General features: G+C 42.5%; 1 protein-coding gene across 1 annotated transcript in view; it reads right to left on the bottom strand.

Moving 5' to 3' along the window:
- The window catches only part of RERG (RAS like estrogen regulated growth inhibitor), a 106,914-nt gene extending 82,877 nt beyond the window's left edge, over positions 1–24,037 (bottom strand). The window contains exons 1-2 of the mRNA XM_082048375.1: positions 23,861–24,037; positions 22,058–22,232 (exon numbers count right to left, since the gene is read on the bottom strand). Of these exons, the coding sequence (XP_081904501.1) occupies positions 22,058–22,118 (61 nt within the window). The 5' untranslated portion in view covers positions 22,119–22,232; positions 23,861–24,037. The remainder of the gene's footprint in view (positions 1–22,057; positions 22,233–23,860) is intronic.
- Between the last annotated feature and the right edge of the window lie 848 nt (positions 24,038–24,885).

Raw genomic sequence — 24,885 nt, 5'->3', positions numbered from 1 at the left:
TGCACTAGCTGCTGTGTGCATAGTCTTTCCCAAAGAAAGAAGTTCACCTACCATTAAGGCTACCTTGCATCTTCCACAGGGTAAGAACATGCAGACATACGACTGTTGCCACAGAGCAGCTATTAGATGTGAAATTAATGTCTGCTCCATGATTAATTCTTCATGTAACCCTCACTGAGCATTGGGTTGCACTTGCAAAAGCAAAGTTCCTTGCAGATACAAAGTGGGAGAACCAAGCCATTCAGTTGGGTTGATATCTAAGCTGTGATTTGGTTTTGAAGCCAACTGAGATGGCAAACCTGTCTCCAAAATCAGTGGCCCACAACATTAATACAAAAAACCAGCTTTCTGCTGACATATAAAATACAAGCTATAGAAGCATGCAAACTATATAAACGGCTTGTAAGAAAGGCAACAAAGAAAAAGCCTCACAGAAAGTGCATTCAGGGAAAGGTCTTTAATTTTAAGGACAAATATTCCCCTGAGTCATAACCATATTTAATTTCCATATGTTAGAGAAGGAGGTTGTGGCGTAAGTGAAATGGGAGGTTCCTCTAGTAAAAAATTCAGATGAGCAGTTGCTCCTTCAGGCATCTGCTTGTAAGAATATGCCAGACACAAACTTTGCATCCATATGGTGCATTGCAAACAAGGCACTCATCAGTATACAAACATCAGCTGATTTTTGCACATCTTTTTTGTTTGCCTTATAGCAAACAGCAGAGAGCCCTCTAATCTCTGCTGGGGCTTGCTGGTTCTTACCATAATGAAAGAAGAAGCAGGAAATAAAAAGGTACTGTATTCTTCAGGGGCTGGGAGAATTTGAGGTAGCAAACAATTAAGTGACTCGCTAAGACCACACAAAGAGTGAACTATTATCAATAGCCCTCAGGCTCCTATCTCCTAGTCTGCAGCTCTCATTAGTAGATATGGGACTTCTCATATTAAAACCAGGACTGGTCTACATAAAGCATCATAAAACTTGGGAATGGCATTGATGCACCCACTGGATGTCCAGATAACCTCATGGCCACCTGTGCTCCTTATGGCACCTGAGGACATAGGCAAAACATCAGTCTTGCAGCTCAACTTCTCAAAATAAGCCACCCTGTGCTTGGGCACAAGTAGGCTGCACACCTTCTTGCTTTAGTGACTTAGTGTGTAGCCCTCTTAACTGAGAGACTTATGATATCAAGGCTGCTTGTTCAGGTTGGTAGAGCTCTTCTGAAGAACAGCCTGGTCCTACAGGGGTTTTGATAAGGATATTTTAAAGTGCAGGGGTATAGCTAAAGTATTTGTTCACACTGAGACAGATCTAACTTTTCCTTTGCTTGGGTATAGTCACATTAGGTTATTCACACCTTAGAAATTACTGGAAGCAGTGACTGTTTAGGGAAAAACAAAACAAAACAAAAAACATTTTTAATAGCTCTAGCTTGAAATTTCGTTAGATTTCTGAATAAGCATGTGTGTGTTTATCACCTCTCTTATAAAGGCAGTCCATACCTGCTTCCAAGGCTGACAAATGAAAAGGATGCCCTATGAATGGCTACCTATCATATGGCCCAGCAAGCATAGAACTGTGCCTTTCAGAGGAAGGGGTCTTGCAAAAGAAAGGAGCCAGGCAGAATCAGAATAAAACATAGGCCAACAACACAAGAATGACATCAAACTGAAATGCAATTGACCAGATTTTGCTTTCTGGTTCACCAGCACCAGTTTGTGTGGTCAAGCCCTGTTGCAGGAGTTTCTAGATGACAGACTTCAAGACACAATTTATCTGTTCAGCCTCAAGAAAAACCACCCCATACTGCTGTGGCTGTGGTAAAAGGTATCCCCTGCCAGGAAAACAGACTTCTAGTGCCATTATTCACTTTTTTAATACCTGTGCTGGGACTTCAAGTGCCACTTGCAATGGTTGTTTTTCTTTGATGCAGACCTCTGCAACAGATTAATTCCAGAAGTCTTTTTTATTTGTGGAAGCTGCAAGCAGATAAAATCATCCAGATGGCTGATGGCCAGCTGCAGGCTTGTTTAGTCACAAAAGTATTGCCATCTCTCATGACTTTACCGCAATTTTTCTGACATTTGCTACCTTTACTGCAGTCCTGACTGATGGCAGCAGACACACTGAGAATTTCAGCTTTGTTTGAAAGCCCCTGGAGATGTTTGTTCAGTCAACCTGATTTCACAGAAAAGTTTGAAAATGTTAAGCAGGTGTGTTCTGAAACCTCACACCAGAAAGCAAATTTTTAAAAAATCTTAATAGCAGTTAATCTAAAACATGGATTTTCAAAAATGAAACCTCCTGTCTTGGTGACAGTAGTAGCATATGTTCAGGAAAGTGGTTAGTCCTGATCTGATGGTATCTGGAAGTCTGGACCTAATAAGGAAAGGGTGTGCCTTACAGGAAAAACTTCAGCATGTAAAGTTACTGCACTGTCTGTGTGATTTGTTCCCTGTAACACAGAAGCATACAAAATGCCATCTCAGGTCAGACTAGCAGTCCATCTTAGACAAGTGCTTAGTCTCCAACAATGACAAGAGCAGATGCTGTTTAAGGAGAGCATGTTAGCCCGGCTGCTTTCTGCAGTCCACTCCCCTCCCTGAGAATTGTTGTATTTAGGATGTCACAGGGCACATCCCTGTCTTCTGCTTTCAAGATCCATTTGTAGATCTGTTATCCATGAACTTGTGTGAATCCTGTTTGAACTTGCTGATGCTGCCTGTGTTTTAAAACTCTAGCAGCTAATTTCGGGATTTTGCTTCCCATTCTGTAAAGAAATACTTGCATCTGTTTTAAGCCAGTCTTATACTAATTTCATCAAGTGACCTCGTGCTGTACTATGCAAGAATTCTGTGCTCATTTTGCCCACCACTTTAACAATGTGTAAACCTTCCTCACATCTTCCCTCTGCCATCTGCTTTCTAGCTGGGGAGTCCCATTTTTTTCCAGCATCTCATTGCAAAGCTGCTGTTAAAACCCCTTAATTTCTCATTCTCTCCTTTCCATTTTGACTGAAAGGCTTAACTCAGTCACAAATGAGCATCGCTTTGACTCAAGCCAGACTTCTGAGAGCCACCTATCCTGCAGAAACACTTGCAGAACTATACATTGCAGGAGAGCAGGAACTCCCCTCCACCTTCCTCTTCTCTTACTCTACCCCCAGGGAATTTTCTCTTATCATCCGCACTTGCACTTGTACAGCTTTTTCTATTCAAGGACTTTACACATTTCTCTGAGATTAAGAAAGCTTTCTCCTTGTATCTCAGCATAGGATGGTGAGCAAGCAACCTTGAGAAAATTTCTATCATCTTGGGGTTATATAACAGATAACAGCAGAATCAAGAACAGACACTAGAAAACCAGGACCAAAGTCTCTTGCTGTCAACCACAGCTCACTGTGGTTCATTTCAAGATAAAATATCTGGATAACATTTTAATGTGACATTACTTCAGAGCTTTACACCAATCTGACTTCAAGTTTAATTATTGAAATATATGTATTTTTTCTGGCTGCTAATTAAATACTGGTGTAGACACACTTGGACTTCAAAACTGCCATTAATTTGCTGTGTGCATGTAAACACAATGCTAATACTTCTATTCATATTGAAACTCTTCTCTTTAGCAATTAATATTCACTGAGAATTCCCCTGGACATTCATGCAAACTTGTATGAATGACACTGCAAGTCAGATTATAATTCTCTGTGAAGTGCAAAAAGGCAAGAAGATGCTCTCTTCCTGTATCGAGTGAAGAAAATTACTAAATATTCTGTATGAAGCTAGTAAAGCAATTAATTCTCTCCTTTCAAAATAGATTTTAAGTCCACTGCTCAAAAAGGTTCAAGCTCTTCTCAAAATCACCTGCACATTTTCTTATACAAAAACATAGAAATATGTTGAGGGAAAATTTCCGTAAAGGAAATATTTTTCCAAGGTATTTTTGTTAACTCTTTTAGGAACAGGACACCATAAAATGTTTAAAAAGCCTACAATTTGGAAATTCTCACCTGGATATGAAGTTACCCTGACTATCAGTGAAGGATATAATACTGACAATTCAGGATTTGTGTTCTCATATGCTTAGTTTCTGGTCCTCTGCAACAGATTGTCCGAATGTCACAAAATAATGTGGCAATCTGAATTTGCAGACAGCTCCTGTATCTTTGCTAAAGATCAGACTTTTATCACTCATGATAGATGCAAAATTAATATGCCTCAGGTTAATATAAATACTTGTTTTATGCCCCTGCAAGCCACAGTAGAAGCACCGAATCAATACAGCTTTCAGAAAGCCTTGAGCAAAGCAAAGCTTTGAGAAGAAAAAGCTTGTGCGAAGGTGTTCGTTGTGGAAGGAAGTATCCCTGAGAAAGGCAGCAGAGCTGTAAGACCCCCTTTCCACTACTCTTCAGCAAGGGACATCTTGAAGGGAATGGAAAGTAAGGAAGCAATAAGGTGGAGGCAGTGGAAATACAGTAAAAAACCTCTTTTGTAACAATGTGTAAAAGAACTAGGCAGAAGACAGGGTATTTCAGGCCCTGAAACTCCTACAGGGAAAAGTGCTGGAGGTGGGTTTTCTGTCACATCACAAATACACTAGGCAACAGTCACAATTATTAACTTAACGCTCGCATAGACCAGTGACAGTACACTATAAATAGATTCTAGCTAAGTTTTCAGTTCCACCTACTTAAGGGCTTAAGCAAACAAAAGTACAGTTTAATTAAGATATCGTAGCATATGGGATCAAGAACTACATACCAACTCATGCCTTTTTTCTGGTTTTGCCCGAGTAATGCACAAACAGAAGTCCAAATATGGATAAACTCCCAGAAGTTTAGTGTTTTGTCCAAAAATTATTTGCTTTTCGAGAGTCTGCAAAATTTGCTGTTTTCTCACTGGGACAACATATTTTCCTCATGGCAGTTTCAGACAAGGTGAGAAATACTGTCCGAACAGTTTCCTTTGGGACTGCAGCAAGAAAAAAGAGAGTGATGGGAACTGGGAGAAGGGGAGAGGAAGTTTCTTTAAAAAGAAGTTGCGTTAAAACCACAGTCTGAGTGAACATGAAACTGAAGTTACCCTTAAAAGAATTATTTTCCCCACAACTTGTTTCAGCAGCAGATGAACCCCAGAACACTCATTTAATTCACTTGTTGCATTTGGGTAAAAACACACAGCAGAAGACCTATCTAGTTGTGTAGTAGGCCTCTGACTAAAGCTAGTTAATACTTAAAATAAGCTTGTTTCACCATTGAGTTGTTCACTGCATGCCCCTAATGTTCATCTGTGATGTGTCCCCACACAGTACGTGTAAAGTTTTTTTTGTATAAATTTCCTAGTCAAAACTGTTCTAATGGTGTTAAATGGTGCCTATGTTGGTGGGAATGTGTTGAGCTTTGAGGGTGGGATACTTTTCACCCCTAGTCTAAACAAGGTGCCAGCAAATCAATCAGATGAGATTTATTTAAAAGATTCATTGCGTGGCCGCTCTTGCTGCAGTAAAGCAGGCTATAAAATTCCACCAAAGCTAAATAAGTGTTCTGCTGAGCTGACGTAAATGCCCATGCACGAAGTACCCCACACTCGATCACTTGAGGCAGCCTAAACTGGAATCTCAGGCTAAACAAAAGTTTTCTCACTGCTGTGCAAGTGCAAAATTTTGAGGAAGGCATTTGGGTTATCTGTCATTTTTTGAGAGTCTTACAGTCATCTAGCTAAGATGAAGACCTAAAGATGAATACCTAGAATTAATGTAATGCACCAACAAAGGTGTTTTGGCCTGCTGCCACGTGGTGTGTACTCAGGGTATTAAAACTGCCTTCCAAGCTGCTTGGTGGCCTCTCTTGAACACTGTACTTAAAAATCCTCTTAAAAAAAATCACTCAGACACTACAAGAAACCAGTCTCTCAATCAAAATAGGTGGAAAAATAGCTGTTCTGGAATAGCTTTTATCTAGGACATTTGACAAAATAGAAAAATAAATGATATTCTGATGTCCCCTTAGTGGCCTATGTTTGAGAAGAGGTCTTATGAAGGTAGGCTTTTCTCTTTTAGCAGCGCTTCAGTTTCTTAGATTCATAAATATCCTATATAACTTTTGTGCTGTTTGAAAACTGGAATTTGTTTTATAGGACTGCGGGCTCTGTCCAGGTTATTCAAAAGACAGTGAACATGAGGCCACAAACCTCAGGTGCTAAAAGATACTTAAAGAGTTGTATTTGTGTGTGTGCATGTACATCCATCTCCCTATATGTTTATTTATATTATTTAACTAAAATTTTCTCCTCCACCAGTGAGGTAAACCTCAGCCCTGCGCTTTGGTTTATTTTTTGTGCTGGTGAGAGGTGCTGGCTGGCCTGCTGGTCCTTGAGGCAGGACACCTCCACTTATCCATAGTGTCACTACCACACAGGCAGTAGCAGGAAGATCTCCCTTTGCCAACATCTTATGACCCAGTAGGGAAATATCTTTGAGTGGGTGAGGCTGATTGACTATTACTGGTTGCACTGGATGTAAAAAAGATGGAGAGTGTAGAAGTTTCATGGCAGCCCAAGCATGGAAGAGAGAAAGGCTTGCACTGATGTGCAGAGACTTATATGCTAGATAAGGTAAAGCAACTAAAATTCTGCCACTGATCTCTGAAGATGTGAGCTAGACTTTTAGCTTCCAGGACTGCTTCCAGAGACAAATCTGTTTCAGATAAATTAATGGAAAAGCAACCTTAATCCTAAAATGCTGTTTGGTTTTTATTTCTTGGGACTTCTGTCTCCCATGCACTTCACTACTTCTTCACAGTGCGTCTGTGCCAGCAAAAAGGAGAAGTAATAATGACAGCTTGCCTACTTTTTTCCTTACACGGCTCCTTGAAAAGAAAGATAGTCCTGTATCCAGAGCTGGAATGTTTTACATAAGGATAAACTTGTGAGGAAAATTTAACTCCCAGCTCCGACACACGAAACACAACTCGGGACTTTCAGAGGCATTGGCTTGCTACCAAACATAATTATACTTTCACAAGCATACCAAAAGCATAGTCTTGCTGACATGCTAACTCCCCTGTGTCATATTTTGAGTTCCTTCTCTGGGGAATGATGATACTAGAAAAATCTACGTAAAATGGGTGCAAGAATATTTTTTCAACATGGACACAATCCATTTTTTTTTCTAACCTAATTATTAGGATGTATTACCTCTGCAGACATATTCCAGAAAAAAAGCACCCCAAAGCAGACACCCCTCATGGAAATATCCAGCCTGAACAGTTAAATCTACACAATGTCCTAAGAAACTTAGATGAGATCAGGTACTCTTCTATTACAATTTAAGGCTACCTTAAATAGTGTTCCAGTTCCACGTGACAGACTAAAAACTGAGGCTTAACCTGAACAAATGACACTCACTTTTGTCAGAGAAAGAAATGCAGGAGCTGTGCTGATATCACTGACACAACTCAGCAATTTGAAGCAGCACAGCTAAATAGGTACTCTTATTGAACTTGTGAGCCTGATGCTTTGCACACTAGTAACTAGCACTGTCTTCTCATTATTGTAATTGCCGAAATGCTCAACAAACCACCTCTTTTTTTTCACCACTCTGACCAGTCTGAGCCAGGCTCACCTTGCCATGGAACAGAAAAACACTGCAACTGTAGGCATGTCCTTGTTGTCCTGTGATAAGAAGCACTTTGCTAGGTGCTTGTATCTAAGAGATGAAGCCAGTAGGTTGTGCTAAGTCTGTATTTGTGTGACTGAAAAATCTAACATGCTGATAGTGGCAGTTTAAACCATGCAAACAGCACGAAGAGAGCTCTTGGTCCAAGCAGTCAGGATCTAGATTGAACTGGAGACACGCAGGTGGGACCCCTGGCACAGCTACCACCTTGGTATCAGTTTCTTCATGTCTTTGCCCAGTGCTTGTCCTCAGTACGTGACATATGTGCTACTGCAATAGTACTGCACTATTTCCAGTCTATTGCTTTTGCAAGGCAGGGGTGGAAAAGAAGTCTGAATTACAACTTTTTCTGATTATGAGCTTTTAGAGAACTTGTAGGAAGCACTCCAAATTCTGAATGTGAAACAACGCAGCACCTATGACTGAGCAAAAGGCACACCACATTCCTCCTGGGGTCTATGGTTTTGCCCTTACAATGCTTGCTTTTATATGGTATTTTGTCTTTCAATTCATTATACTACTTTCTCAGAGAGTCTGCTAGCAGTGGGGATACCCCAGACTCCTGCTTTCTTCCCTGGAAGTGCTACAGAGGGACAGCGAGCATGGTCCATGGAACAACTGACAGCCCTCCATGGACCCGTTTCAAAGCCCTCAGAAATAAACACATGCTTTTCCATGGATTTCCACAGACTTTGGACTGATCTCCAGATGTCTGTCAATACTTCTTAATTTTAAAAATATTGCTATGGAAACTAAATAAAGATGGCAATTCAGAGATACAAAACTGTATTTTTCTGGAGGGGGAGAAAGAAAAGTCTCTCTGTAAATTAGTGTAGATTCTCCTGGATCAGCTCTGTTTAAGTCCCTGGAGCAGCTAAGGCTTAAAAAAATATCCCAAAACACCTACCTTCTCACCTTCCCTCAGTGAGCATTTTGAAACATCTCCTTTTCAAATCTCCCAGAGCTGTCTCTGAATAAAGAGACCCTCCCTTAATCTGGGACATCCCTAGCAGGTTATCACCTCTAAGGATGAGAAAGCAGTGAAGAGAAGTATCGAGGTATAGTAGCAAGTGCACTACCTGTATGAGGATATTTAGGCAACAATGTCCTTTCAAATGCATAAGTTGAGGGAGCTGCTGTGACTTGGCTTCTCGAGATACAGATGGCATAAATCCTCCTACAGTAACGTGAAAAATAACACTTATCTGTGCACCAGAAAGTCTCAAGATGGTACAATTTCTTTTTTCTTTTTTTTTAGAAATAGTGGCTATGAAGTTGTGCTGTGGTAACAAAATTGCTTGATCATGTCCCAGTAAGTCCTTGAGTGATATAAGGAGTTAACACATTAGTATCATTGCCTTCACTGCACACTTCTGTCCTGTGCTAAAAGATGGCCAAACCCATAAATCTTTTTCAGTACTGGCTACCCTCATGTGAGGGGTACAGGGATAAAATGAAGGCAGAACAGCCATTAGACATTATACAAGAGACAGTCTTCACTCCCACAGTCACTTAGTGACTCTGTGCATTCATGTACTTTTCTTCCACCCTGTTTTCACAATGTTTTTTTGAGTGTGGGGTTTGGGTTTTGGTTTGTGGGCGGTAGGTGTGTTGTGCGAGGGTCTTTGGTTTGGTTGGTTTTATTTGTTGTTGTTTATTTTGGGGTTTTGTTGTTATTTTGGGGGCTTTATTTGTGTTTTGTTTTGGGCTTGGTTTTGGTTTGTTTTTCGGAGGTCTTTCTTGGTTTTCATTGTTTAGTTGAAGGTTTTTCTGGTGTGTTTTTTTTGGGGTTTTTTGGGGTTTTTTTTTGTTTTTTTTTTTGTTTGTTTGTTTTGTTTTTTGTTTGTTTGTTTGATTGTTTTTTGGGGTTTTTTTTGTTTTTTTCCAGGAGGGTTGGTTGTTTGTTTTAGAATAGCTGAAAGCCAGCAGCCCAGGCACTTTGCTTACAAGAATCAAATTTGGATCTCTTGAGCCATGTACCACTACTTTTACTGGGACACTGGCCTTGCTGCTCAGAAAGTCTGCGATCCAACAGGAAACTAGAAAATGTCACTCTGTACTCTAAGCTTCAGACAGATAAGTTATTTTAGAGGTCAATATTCAGACTAAATAACCCCCAAAAAACCAATCACATTCATTTTGTTCTCCAAATACAAGAGCAACATCATTAAGACCATCCCTAAGACTCATCAGAAGCGGTAGAGGTATAACTGGATTATGGGTTACAAAAGAGACCTAAGTACAAAACTACTATCACTAACTTAGTACTCTGGTAGGCACACTGTGCATCGTAAGTTCATGACTGCCCTAGAAACTTTTTTTTCTGAGCAGAACAGTTTGTGATCTCAGAGCACTTTTGCAATCAGTAGTTTCAAAGTGTTCTGAAATGTCATATGAAATATGCCTTTAAAATGTCACAGGAGTGTAGAGCCCCGACTTCTTGTCACTTATTAGAGTCAACAGAGAGGTCCTGGAACTGCACAGTGAGTTAGTACTTTTAACACATGATGATGTCAGTCTGCCCACGCTTGAAACTAAAGACTTTTTTTCCATCTGCTCTGTCTTGCTATCTACAAAACACAAAAGCATTTTAACCTCCACCAGGAGCAATGGTATTAATGGGAATGAACAGAAAATGACAGTGGACAGCCAAACTTCAAGGTGTTTTAATCATGAATGTGCTTCTCTAATCCCTGTTCCAACTCCTACTGTTGGTATTTTCCTTGCTTTTTTGAACAACATTAATCTAGCCACCTCCTGTGCAGAAACTACAGGTATGATCTAAGGCAGCAAGGTACTGTTTTAACTCAGCTGTGAAGGTCACACTTTTCTGTTAAGTCCTTGGCTTTTATTTGCAGCCAGTCCCTGTCCATGCTGCAGCACTGAAAACAAAAAGTAATTCCTGCAGCACTAGAATGTCCAACAATGTTTCTCAAACTTGATGGTATTAAAATTTTCACAGTTTACTAGAAAGTAACACTCAGTGAACCTTTGGCAATCAAAGAAATGCTATAAATGAGCCAGGTAAAACTATTTCAGGTGACTAAAAAGTCTTTTAGATATAGACCTAATATGAGGCAAGATAACAGGAGATGAGATAATACAAGGCAAGATGTACAATCTTGCACATGAAATTAGACCTAATGACACTGAAGCTTTCTTCAGTTGAGTCTAGAGACTGCCTGCAGGAAATTATACTTTTCATACCTGTAAGGTGCTCAAACTTAAGAAAATCCTCTAGGGTCATTCTTCTGCATGTTCCGTGGTCTGCTTCTTGCCTCATCTTCAAAGGCATGCCAGGCTAGCCTGCTCCAGAGCTAGGAAAACAGAACAGGCAAAGCTCCTTTCCTAGCTCAGAATCCAATGTGTTTGCCTTCTCAAGGAGGAAAGAGTGGAAACAGTGCATGACCTTTTTCCTTGCAGCCCTAAAAATATGCAGAGCTATATATACATAAGACCTGTCCAAATTATACAAATAATTCTTACAGTACAGACTCCCAAAGTCCTCCCAACATATGCTAAACTTCTACTGGTCTCGACCATAGTGGTGCCAAGCCAAAACTCAGATGCCTCTTTCATGCTAGATCCTAAATAGAAAATTAACGAAGAAAACAGTCATACTGAGTATGCTTTAAATAGAGGTAGTTTTCATGAGGGAGGATTGTGTTTGTTTTGGTTTGTTTTTTTCAGGAGTTGTATTTTGGTTTGTTTTCCAAATGCCAGGTCAGAAATTGCAAACAAAAATCCCCAAGAAATTACCAAAGTGATATTGAGGATGTATGGTGGGGGTGGTGAGAAACAGACTGGTTTAATAGCATGGAACACTAATGGAAGAATATCCTTGCATGAGATGTAATTATATGAGATTACCATGGGGCACTGAAATTAAAGACCAGATCTTGATTTCTTGCCTCCGCCGGTACTTGCTTTTATTTCAGTGAGATGGGATCAGATATATAATGAGAAAGAAAGGTGGTCAGCTGGCACTTCCAGGACAGGTCTGCCTTTCCCTCTGAAGGGGTCTGAACCATCCAGTCTGGTCAGTCACTTCCTTTCAAGCAAAAAATGAGCCTGGATCCTTTTGCTGCCACCTCCTTTTTTCATGTCTTACCAGTACAGCTCATTAATGACCTTCCTCCATTGACACTTAATTAGGACAATTTTGATTTACATTTTTCACTTACCAAATCTCAAAAGCCAGGGTTTATTTCTACTCAGTTTTTATTGCTTTCCAACTATGGCCAACCTATGTTCACCATCTTCCAGCTGGATTATTCACAGCCCTGTGTCCAAGCCTATTTCTGTAGCCACAAATTCATCAATAAGACACAGTACGTGAATATTTGATAATTAAAATACAGTAAGCTGTGTCCTAGATAAAGTTGTCTCTCATTGTCCTCAACCTTTCTGCCTGCAGCTCTTCAGAGGCAGCTGTTGTTCTTTCATGATTATGCGTTTTTATGGGAAAATTGCTGTGCTCTCAGTTTTTGTCATTTGATCAGCAAGGTGAACCCAAATAAACAGAAGGAGTGGATATAAGGGCCACATCTGCAGTTGCATTTTCTCTGATATGAATTACAAGAGCTCTCGATCCTCCTGCTTTAGTCAATTCATTGACTGTGGTCAGGAAACAAGGCAAATTTCTCAGCTCCCTCTTGCAGCATATGGAAAGGTAGTTGCATGGGCACCACATGGCAGCAGGAGGTGGGCAGCCTACTTCCCACTCCAGGCTTTGTAAAGAAGCTTGTTTGGCCAGATTCTCATCTGGGGTAAGCAGGCACCCACTGCCAGAACAGGTAAAAGACACGCATCACTGAAGGACATCTTTCTAATAAAAACATAAAATAAGGAGACTGATATTTTTCTCCACTCCTCTTCAAATACCTCCTGTGACTTACTGTGCTCCATGTAGATAAAGGCCAAGTTTTCTTAATAGGAGATAAATTTCCCAAAACTTTGCTTGGCAATAGATCTAGCAGACATGGACTCATGGGACAAACTCCTGCTGTGGATCACTATTAAATTATTTCATGTTGGAATTTGGCCTGGAGCAGAACCAGCTCCACTGTATGTAACCACACAAGCATTCAGTTGGGTTAACCAGTAGTGCTTGGTGTCAGAGATTCTGCCACTGAGGCTGGTTAACACAAGGTGTTTGTTTTGGCACTCATAATCCCATGCTCCTGTTTTGCAGCGGTTGAGGTTTGGGGGTTGTTTGTTTGTTTGTTTGTTTGTTTGTAGGGGGTTGTTTTGTTTTCTGCTCCCCATGGGTCTAATACAGCATTCTTTTGTGATGATTCTCCAATATATTTCTATTTATTCTGCAGCCCTATTTCAGAGAAGAAATAAACCACCCAGTCCAATTTTTTGGCTTCTACCTTTTTTCTTGCACTTTCCTGCTCCAAATGTCAGACTTGAAGTTCTCACTTGTAAAGCTCCTCAAGGGCATAGGTCAGTTGCTGTGTAGGTCAGGAAAAGATCATGGTTGACAGCTTTGTATAACAGGCTTCCGCTGTTGTGGGGAGTGGGAATTTTGTTTCCCATGGCAGGCACAGAGATAAGCCATGGACAAAAGCAGCCCTCTACAGTAGGGTTGCGAAAATCTATGATAGATTATATTACAGTTATATTCAGAGTTGGATAGCAAATGTAACCGCATAAAGGGGACAAAGAAGGTAAAAACAAGCTTCTTTTTATGCTTGTGGTCCTGTGGGTCAAAAGGAAATTAAGCCCTACTGGATAAGTAGTGAAAGATAGGAATGCCAAACATGTTTTTAATGAAAATAAATGCTATTTCAATGCTTTATTTCTTTGTCAATATTTAACAGCAGTGGAGGAGCCACTAAGGGTCATAAGGATCCAGCAGGGCCTATTCGGTTGGGGCTCAGATCCTGGGTAACAACTGCCTGCCTGGGAACCATCTGCAGCCCTGGACCAGAGGAGAAATCATGGAAAGAAGCTTTGGCAATGCCTAAGTCTCACAATTACCTTGGTGACTTGAGACTATCAGACTCCTCCTGCCTTCACATCAGTTTCCGTTTAACCACTTGAGAATAGCCACAGTGGCACACCCTGCAGGAGCAGCATGGTAGTGGCCCTTGTTCCCATAGCCCTTTGGAAAGCTGAAGGGCTGTTCAAGTGCTAAAAAAAATTCTCTCCCTGGGACAGTATATCCTGTGCACTCTCCAGTTGCATCCTTCCAGCTTGAAAACTTTTCAAGCCACTTATCTAAACAGTTCCCACATGGTAATGCCTTGCTGACCCAGGTCTCTGCTCTTGCTTGTCTGCAGCCTCCTCTCTGCAAACCCCTGAGCAGCAGCAGCAGCAAAACAACCTGCGAACGTCAGGAGCTTCATGTGCTTTCAAAACCAGGCTTGATGTTTTCAACATCCTCTCTCATTTTCCTGTGCGCAGACTACTGTCTAACATTTCTGGAAAGGCAGCCGCAGACACCAGCCAATTTCTATGGCATTTTAAAGCTGCACATATGTTTAATATATCTACAACTTCCTTCCCCAGGGCTTCATGCTTCTCTTGCCATTCATCTTTTCATACTGTATGCATAGAATATGAGTTATGTACAGCATCACTACCATAATATATGGCATTTCCCAACACCTATATGGCAAATCCATTAGAAACTGTAACAGCTGTAGACTAACTCCAGCAGCGTGAAATGCTCTACCTGGTGGAAAACAATCACAAAAGCGCTTTTCCCATTCAGAGCTATAAAAAGGTGATAGAAACAGATGCACCTCCCTTTTCAGTTATTTCTCTGACTCCAGGAAGAGGTCAGAATCAATGAAATTGGAGGGGCTGGTTTTATCTGAGGCAAATGGAAAGAAATGCTCATTCAAACAGCAGGCCAGGTTAAGAGCTGGTGAGGTGGGAGTCCCATAACCAGTAGAGTGGCAAAGGGGAGTCCTAATGGCAGTGCCTCACAAATAGTGCATAGAAAGGGAAAGCAAGGCAAGGGGTGGCTTCTCCCAAAGTTGTAACTCTGCCTCTAGAGCAGCGAGTATAATAACAGGCTGTCAGCAATGCTGAGCAAACACACACTTGGAATAAAAGGAGCCAATAGATGAGGATGCCACACTTTCCTTGCCCAGCTCCACTCTCCCGCTCACCACAGTGTTGGGAGTGCCTGCCAGGTGTGCAGTGAGAGGGTACGAACACCTCCAGTCAACAGCAGCTCATGACAGCCCTGTAACTACAGCTCAGCTGAAACCTAAAGCATTTTGTTCATCCTCCTTCTTCAAGGCAGTGTTAGTTTCTAATATACTTACATATTTATTTTTGGGTGCTGTAAATGTAAAAGGCACATAGGTGGTGCAAAGATAAATGCAGAAAAAGAAAGTTTGCTTGGGAAATACAGGCATAGCTTGTTTCTCTTGCTCTGCTATGAACACAAAATAGGTGAATTTACACACTGTAATAGGTGAATTTACCTATTCACTATGACTAAGGCTAGCTATGTAAAGATATACACACTGCTTCCTTTTTTACCATGCACGAAGCTGGCTTCACACAAGGACTGTCTGGAGTAGTCAAAGCTTGGAGCATCCTCAAAGTCCATACCAGGGAATGGTTTCCAAGACAGTGGTAACCCCTTCAGAGTGGCTCTTCTTTGCCACATTACATCATTGCTACCAGGCTGGCTCATCTGGATCTCATGAACCGAGACTTTAGTGATACACTGATAGTGTGGGCAAAGAGTAATGAAGCAGCTAGAGATGAGAAACAGAGATGGGAGGAAGTACTATGTGAGAAGGCTGGAAAGGGAACTGTATATACAAAGTTTTCATGTAAAGTACAAAGCAGAAGTGGTTCCACCATACACAGACGTTTGGGAATATGTACTAGAACTGGCAAGGGGAGAGGGAAGTGTGACAGAAACAAAGCAAAAAAAGTAAGGCAAAGTAAGTAAGGCAAGGGGTAGGCAGGGACTCCAGCTATCAAGGAAGCAAATAACAAGTTTGTGGGAGAATGAGAAGCAAAGCATTTTGAAAGAACCATTAGGGTCAGCAGCCTGTGAGATACCAGTGCATTCAGTAACCCCGTGGGGAACTGCAGACTGACAGAACACTGCAAGGCTTCATGGTAAGCAGGAGAAGGATTCCTGGGACTCCACCAGGAAGCTTTTCAGTTGTCTTTTGCCATGACTACAGGAGACAGAAGTGGGCAGGATGGCTATTTTACCAAGGCAAGCGCTGCAGGGGGTGGCTGGGCATGGGTCTAGAGAAAAAGCTGTGCTGCACACATAAATCTTGAACCCTGGCATTCCTTCTCCAGTAATCAAGCAGCAGGCTATATTTAGCTCAACCTAAACAGAAACAAAGAACAGCAGTCTTAACTCTAACAGCTGCCACCAGCTGTTCAGAAGGGATGCAGGTAGCGCCAATGTCAGATGTAGTTAAAGGAGATGGAACAGGGAAGGCAGCTACACTTGAATGAACAATGTTCATGTTTGATTAGGGAAATTCTGCTTTTTATTATTTCATGGTTAGCCAGAAGGAATATCAAATGTTGAGCAAAGCATGAATGCTTTCTACACCAAGGACAAGGCTATGGTGAACCACAGACAGGCAAATAAGCAGAGGAAAGGGAGGAAGTAACAGATACAAGTAGACCATCTTGCTAGTCAGGGCAAATGCTTCTGTGTCTAGCCCAGGTAGCATAACAAGAACTAACAAATGCAGTTTTGAGAAAGTCCAAGCTACACTGGTTGTCATGGAGTTGCTGACTAAAAACTTGTGTCTGTGTGGTGATGCCAGTAGGGCTTTTCCAAGCAGCATGTTGGGGGTGCCCACAGCTACTGCTGGTCCCAGTAGTGCCCTGCACTGGTTAATGTACACCCTGTCTGGCACCAAAACTGCACATGTTGGGGCCACTACAACAGCAGCCACCCTCCTTGTTGGCATGGGAAGGGCTCTCAGGGCCACACATTCATGTGTGACAGTGACTTATTTTACTGATCCATGAACCCAGGGTTCACCCTCTGTATAGGCATCAGGATCATCCACTGGACAGGAATGCAGAAAAGTCATGGTAATGCAACTGGTTGCTTGCAATATTACCTGCTCCAAGGGGCTATATTTGCATGCTTGCTGCGGGAGAAATCATCACAAAACCTCACCCAGAGTGACCTAATTACTGCTACATTTCTACTAGTACGTATAAACAGACATGCACAGTACCTTCAGTGAACCTGTACCTGGTTGAAAAGTGTAAAAGCAGAGGATGCAAAAAGTGGGACTGTTTAATGAGTACTTTACCAGCAAAGTATTAGGGGACAAGTAATATAGGGGGTGTTAAACCTGATCACTGAATAATTGCTTAAGTATCTGGTTGTCATTGCCATTGTTAAGAACAAAGGGGAAAAAGAAAAGCAACTGATCTACTCGACTAGTGTAAAAAAAAAAAAAAAAAGCCACAAAACAGAAAATCCACCGTCTCTTTCCACCCACATTTCTGGATTTCAGAGGCACCTTATTACAGTAATCTTCCCTAGATACATCAGTTGGTATAGCATGGACTTGGAAGCTTTTGTGGTAGCTTTTCCTGCCTTACTAGCAGAGCTGTGAGCTAGATGACTAATCACTCCTTAATATCTCATGTTTCTTCCCCAAAAGTCCCTGAAATTAAACTACTGGGGGAAAACACATGAGCAGGGATTTGTGACGTAAAAATCACTTTGAAATGGGCTTCTTTCCCAGTAACCCGTGTGTTTTATTTAAGGGAGGGGAGCAGTGCTGAATTCAATTCTATTCCCCACATGCCCAGACAATTGCAAAGTAATTTGTGGTAGTATATTTCAGACATATCCCCAAATAATGAAAGCAAAACATAGATTTGTTGTAGGCCTCTCTGGCTTGGCTGTTCCTTGAATTTTTTCTGTAGGAACTTTCAAATCCAGATATCTTTCTCCCAGGTACATACCCCCATCCTGGGTTAGACAAGGAAAATAGTATAAGCCAACAAACACAAACCTACAAGTACTCAGGACTTTCCCAACTGTGACACTACAGTGACTGAGCTTGGTGAGATCTTTGTTTCTTGGATGGCACGGTATTTACTGATGCCATTCTATTGATCACCCTCTTGCCCAAAAGCAAGCATTTGAGCTGTTTGCTGGATCAAAAGCTGATAATAGCCCCAAATCTTGTGTACCTAGCTGCGTAAGAAAATGATTTGTGTAGCTGCCTAGAAGCAGACACAGGTTTACTGGGGGAGCCTGTGAGAACTTCAGTATCTCCCCTCTCACTTAATCACCATTAGAAACCACACACATTTCCATGTCACATACCACAGCTGTACAGCCCAGCCAGACAGATGAGAACTGCATCTGCCCTGTGTATGGGTGCACCACACACGCTAATGCAGAAACTTGGAGTACTTGGCCTGGCAGACATACAGCAAAAAGGCAAGTTGGATAGCACATGCCACAGCTGGACATTCTCTCTTTTTTTTTTGGCCAAAATATAAAGGCTCCTAAGGAGAGGTATTTTGAGCATTCATAGTCAACTGAGTTATGAGTTGGAAAAGCATCAGCCATGCAGTACTATCCGGTACATGCCCTTTTCTTCTCCTCCTGGTTCACACATTTTCATTGCTCTTTAGCTTTCTGGGCACACACTGTACCTTGTGATGACAGGGAAGAACAAGGCCTTTAAGTCTTTATCAATTTACTATATTTTTAAAATGAGCCATTTCAGAAATTCTAACTTTTGTCACCATAGGAATGAAGCTGTAGGATTCAGCAGAAGAATAATTTAAATGACAACGTTTAAGTAATTCACTTCAACTTTAATTCTCCACTCCCTCCAAGCTCCTCTTGAACATAAAGAAAAAGACTTTAAAAGCTCTCTCTCCCACTCAGTGCCTCTTGACTAGCCCAAATTAGGAGGTGCAGCCCTGTTATCTATAGCAGAGCTTAGCAATGTCTCTTCCCACCCACAAAGTGTCTCCTCTTCTTCCTGAGTAAAGCATCAGCAAAGTGCTCCTTGGCTCAGGCAGATTTCATATATATTTTTTTTATTGCACCCCCAGCTAGTTTAAAGCAATGTTTAAGGGCTTTTCATATAATAAGAACCAAGTGAAAGGAGGAGCATCCAGTCCACTGTACAGCAGTAGGCTGGGATGCCCATACCTGGTGAGCTTGCCCAGGAGAAGGCCAAACTGATCAGTGATTTACTACTCGGTGTAATTCTGAAGCAAGTGTTTTAACAGAGCACTCTTACATGCCGCTTTCTGAGTTTGCTTGCTCCTCCTTTTCTATTTGAAAGGTTGAGGTCTACATTAAGTAAAAATAAAAAACAAGGACAGGTGATTTAATTAGCAATTCTGCTGGCCTTCTCCAGCAAGCAGAGACAAGGCAAGGAAGGAAAACAGTAAAGAGCTGACACTTAGACTTGCTATGCCCCCTTGTTTGTTTTTTAAACCTTTGAACCATGGAAACTTGATAAGCAGCAAGAAGGCGGATAAAAGCTTTGTTTTCTCTGGCTTTAACTCTCTTTTGAGATGCTATCACTATTCTGACTTGTGAACAATGTTCTGGTTTCCTACCTCATGTTTAGAAGAGTCTTGGATTAATTGGAAGGGACTACTTAGTAGAATAAGGAATCTTGCACGCCATTAAACAGATGTCTAGCACTAACGACAACACTAGGAAGTTCCTCGGCTTTCAGTAATGGTAACAGCTCTATTGACTTTCATGGTGCATGAGGGACAGCTTTAATTCTATACATATCCTGAAGCACAACACTTCATAGCTGCTTTGACTCACTGATCCAAAGTCCTGGTCAGGAACAGGAAGAGAAACCTCTCCAGGTTATTATAATATGTCTCTGTAACTTCACAGATGCTGTCAGGTGGTGAAGCCACTTAGAGACTAAGAACCTAATGCCTGGCTGTTACTTAGCAAATGAAGATGAGCCAAGAAAGCAAGCCAGTGACCATATTTTGGCATGACTTTCTGTCAATTACAGTGGTCTTATTTATCACCCAATGAATCCTCTTCATCACATGTATCTAGTGTGCTCCAGTGCTCTGCCTTGCATTCTTGCTTCTAAAATCTGGCTTATCTTTCAGCTGTCTGGCCAAGCCTACTCTAGTAACCTATGGTCACAGGATCCCGTCTCAACAACGTATTACAAACTGGTCACAGGGATAGGGAATTACATGGCTATACTAAAAAAAAAAGGCACTATAAACATCAATCTAGTAGGATACTTAATCTGACAGACCCAGCTATATGGAGACTACTTTGTGTCCAGCTCCACTTTTCGCAAAGGTGTAACAGCATTTCCACAGCTCTCATTGTTGCTACTGTTTGCTACAGGCAAATAGGTATTTTCAGAACTGCCCCCCCCCCCCCTCCCCCGCCCAAACACACACACTTTTTTCTCTGGAGTTGGACAAACTGTTGAAACCGAATCCTTTTATGGGAGTGTACAAGAGGGGTTTTCATAAGCAAGCTGGAGATTCTGGGAGGCACAGCTGCTGCTCTGTGGAGGTGGCTCACAGCACTCTGTAGTCTCTCCACCCCCTTAAATTCAGCTTGCTGTGCTGCCCACTTATTTGCGCCTTCATTTCCACACAGACTGACATGCGTGGTCACAACTAAAAAGAGGGGACCTTAGTCATATTTTATGTAATATTTCCTTGCATCTCAAAGGGAAAAAGGAAAGAGAGAGGAGGAGGATGTTGAAGGACTAGGGTGTTTTCATTGGATTTTCGTGAAAAATTATCTCCCACCCAGTTCCAGGCCTATAGGAAAACATTTTTACCATAATGTCCTAGTATAGTGGAGTCTACAAAAAGGATACGACAGGTGAAAACGGCTCTTGTTGATCCTGTGCTGGTGGGGCATTTTGACTGACTGCTTAACAGGTAGTTTTATATTTTTTAAATGCAAGCTCTCAAATGATTAGGAATATCAGAGCGAGGATAGTCTTTTTCTGTTTCAGTTTTCCTGCATATACTTCAACATCCTCTTGCATTATTTTGAACCCAGCCAAAAGACTGGACAACCACAGAAACCATCAACTGAATGCAAGACAAAACAAAAGGAGAACAAGTGAAGTTACTCGCAAAACTTGCACAGGACAGTGAAATACAAATACAAAAGAGGGGTGGGGTGAGCACGGCAGCGGGGAAGGAACAGTTTAAACTTATCCCAGTATATTATCAGCATTCCCTCGGGTATTTTATTCAAAACGGTAGAATTTAATCTGCATTGTCTTTGTATAAGTGGTATAATCTCTAACAACCTCTGCCTCACATACACCTTTTTTCCTGAAGGCTAACAGAGCTACTTCACTGATAATCGTTCTGGTAAAACACCTTCTGGGTAAACGTGCTTTTATAAGCAACCCATTCTGAAGCTAATGAAACTGTAATATGTTTATGGGCCAGAACACTGGCATTTCTAATACAAAAGTTACTTCATGGAACTGGAGTTGGTTGACAGCAACTAAGGGTCTTGCCTAATGCTCTTACCAGTACGTCCTACCTCCTGGCTTCTCTTGTGCAGATTTCTCTAAAATAAACAGTATCTCAAATTCCCAAACTGGAACAGGAGCATGATTAGACTCAGTTTCCTTATTTCATCATCCCTCTAGTGCAAGGACGTGTCAGAGCAGTCCTGAAGCTGTCAAATTAATGCACCACCAAACTACCTGAGAGAGTGTGCAACACTTGTATTACTCTTCTTGTCTCACCAAAGGCAAGGCTGTCTGTAGAAATGTTTCTTTTAACATTTATGCCTCCCTCTTGCGTTTCTACCATATTAACTCACCAGACTATGTTTATTTCTCAAAAGATCTCTCCTCATGCAAACTTTACACATCATATTTTCTCCGTTTCCTGCTAAACATGTATATCCAAGATAGCACTGAGAATAAAAATTCTTTGAGTTGCTGAGTCTAACATTTCCCAGTGAAATCAACCAGAATTACAGCTATAACAAAGTTATTCAATATTTAACATAGAATCTTATCTTAGGTGACAGGGAGCATAACATAAATACCTTGATCTAGCGCAAGCTATGAAGAGACAAATATTACTAATTCTGTTCTAATAGCAAGAGGAATCTTGCTACTCACTACTTGAGAAGTATGACTGAATTGGGGTGGGAAGTTTCTTTTACTGTTGCTGGGTTTCTTTAAAGCAATGAAAGTATTTTTAATTTGGAGAACGTAGAGAAAAGAGTGTGGGAAACAAGAAAGAGAGAACTCCTGGCCTGATCCTGACCTCCCTGACAAGAATAAGGTCACAGCAGCTATTATTTTGTACAAAAAGTTTTTCGGCACAGAGGAAGCAAAAAGTTACCTGATGACAAGCAGAAGAAAAAAAAAAATCAGACAGTGAACATACCTGACTTGCCCACGCCAGCTCGACCAAAGATCGCCAGCTTCACTTCTGCGCTTTTAGCCATGCTGGAAGGAATGGAGTGGCAACAAATTCACTCGATAATCAAAAGTGAAGCAGAAGAACTGTTCCCAGCTCCTGTCTTCGGCTTCACCATGTCATTGTGACGTCAATGCAGAGCCTGGGGAAGAACACCACGAGGATGGAGCTGCAAGGAGCCCAGCTCTCCCACAACCTCCCCCTTTTTTCATTTTTAAATAGTCACAATATACATTCCTGCTTTAAACATTGCAGTAACACCACTGACACATTAGGCACTGTTCACACTTCAGCTTTCTAGCTCTCGCTGTTTGCTTCACACTGGCGTTGTAATATTGCAAAAGGTACTTAACAACTCAAAGCATGTGCCTCACAGCTACACTAAGGTTTCTTATTCTTTCTTTCTTTCTTTCTCTTTCAGCTGCAATTGCTTATATTTACTGTATTTGCCTCAACTCCAATGAATTAATTTTTGTAGAACATATTTAAGAGCCACGAGTGCTCACTAATGCTGCCTGCAGGTAGCTGATCTTTCCTCAAGCACTCCAGTTCCAGTAAGGCCTCAATTACTCAGCTGCAGTTTTTTAAAAACCTCTAAGCACTTATACCTTGCCTATTCTGCTAAACAAATCTGTACTCTGAAGTTCTCTAGTGCTCCTTGTTTAAGCTGCCTCAGCTCATACATAAACATTTGGCAAAGCGTGGGTTAGAAAAAGGATGCCAGAATTTCTGGTAAGACACTTTTAATAGGCCGTGTGGGAATTATCTATATTTACAGCTTCACTGCATGACCTTGAGCAAGTCACCTGACATTCCATCTCCTTGATTTCTCTAGCCCGCAGAGTAAAAAACATAACAGCTCCTGTCGCTGTAAAATGCTTTAAGATCTTGGGCAGAAAAGGTCACCTGTAACAATGATGATGATCCTCACCCCTAACTAAAACCTCCAAAATTTAGTCTCCCTTTAAACCAGAGTAGAATATCTCTTATGACTGCAACCTGATATAAAGGTTTGCTGTTGTGTCAGTGTCCACTTCAGCCACAAATTCTAACAGTGATGCAGGAAGCCCTATGTTAGTATTAACCACGTTACAGCAAAACTTACTACAAACACGTTTCTTAAAATAAAAGCATGGGGAATTTGCCCATAAAAACTACCTCGTAAAAAGAAAGAGTAAAGATACCTAATGTAGAGGAGAGTCCCAATATATCGCTGAGGTCTTTACATTCCCATTAATTTTGCCTAAGAGTAAATATCAGACCACGCTCACTTTACATGAACAGTTAGAAACGCAAAATGTTCCAGGAGCTGTATCATCCATCTGGGTGGGTGTGAGGGGGACACCAGCATTTCCCTTCCGAAGAAGCTCCCAGGCGCCGGCTGGTATCGAACTCACCGCCGTGAGTCTGCGCGCCCGGCCAGCGCCTGCGGCACGACTGCTGCTCCGCGCAGGCACCGCTCCCCGCCGCCGGGCGCTCCACAGCCCCGCCAGCCTTTTGCCGGAAGGTATATTTTACATTTCTACGTAGACATTGATTCATTACCGCCTGCTCCATAACTTCGGGTGAGCTCTGCTCCCCGGCCGGGTCCCGGCAGGTGCCGCCCGCCTGGCGCAGAGCTCACCTGTACGCCCTGTTCCGCGTCCGCGGCCCCGAAAGCAGGGGGCACCCACTCACGCTCCTCCCCACGCCCGCCCCGCTCCTCCTCCCCGCACCCGCGGAGAAGCCCCGCGGCTGTGCACAGCTCCGCGCTGCCCCCCCGGCGCTCACCTCTTTGCACGCAGCGAGCACAGCGGAGTGGCCGCGCTCGGCGGTGTGCGGGCTGCACCGCGGCGCTCAGCGACGGAGGCGCGGCCCAGCGCGGCTCGGCTCCGGCGCTCCCGCCGGCGGCAGCGGCGCGGCCGCACAATGCGGCGAGGCCGCCCGCCCCTCCGCCCGCCCGGCGGCAGCTCCCGCAGCGCCTGCCGCCGCCGTGCGGCACTGCGGCGTCCCCTGCCGGTCGATGGGCGCAGCACGGCCGCCCGGCGCGGCGGTGCGGAGGGTGCCGGGCGGGGAGCGGCGGGGGCGCCGGGCGCGCCGGGCTGCACACGGAGGGCGGGCGAGGTGGCGTCGTCCCGTCGCTGCACATTCCTGCAAGCGTTACCCGGTGCCTGGCGTGGTCTCCGACAGGAACAAGCGCTGCCCTGTAATTTGTCGTAATTAACGGTAGCGTAGTCTTTAATTATGTGGGACAATGGCTGTTGTTCACATGCATAAATTTTGGCTAAGTGCTTGCTAGCGGGCCTGGCCAAGTCTGCTCCACAGTTTAATTTAACATTTCAAGTACTCTCCCTTCATCTGCTGCCTTACGGCTGCCCACCAGTACCGCCCTGTATAACTGTACAGAGCCAGATCTTCTCTCTCTGTCCTGACAACCATAGCAGCGAAGTGACAGTAAGTTTGCTGCCTCATCATACTGCTTTCTCGTAGCACCAAATTTTTATGCTGCACTCTTCCTCTCTACATCCCAACATAGCTTATGGGAAAGGAAAGCATTGTTATTTCAATTTGCAAATGGGGAAAACCAACTGTGCAATTACATCAGTCCCTCCAAGAGGCTGGTGTCAGGGCCAGAGATCAAGCTCTGAAATTATACGACCAAATTCACTGGGCAACTCTTGTTTCCTTGTGTATTAAACTATCCAGTAATGTAAAGATACATTAGTAACAGATGTGAACAAAAGCTGGAAAGCACTTAGAGTTCAGTGGATGTTCCTCCTCTGTTTCTTTTCCAGTCCAGATCTGAATGAGATACA

Source organism: Streptopelia decaocto (assembly GCF_964273445.1).
Source record: "Streptopelia decaocto genome assembly, chromosome: 1".
Taxonomy (NCBI): domain Eukaryota; kingdom Metazoa; phylum Chordata; class Aves; order Columbiformes; family Columbidae; genus Streptopelia; species Streptopelia decaocto.
The sequence above is the reverse complement of the archived record's forward strand: the minus strand, read 5'-3'. Positions and strand labels throughout refer to the sequence as shown.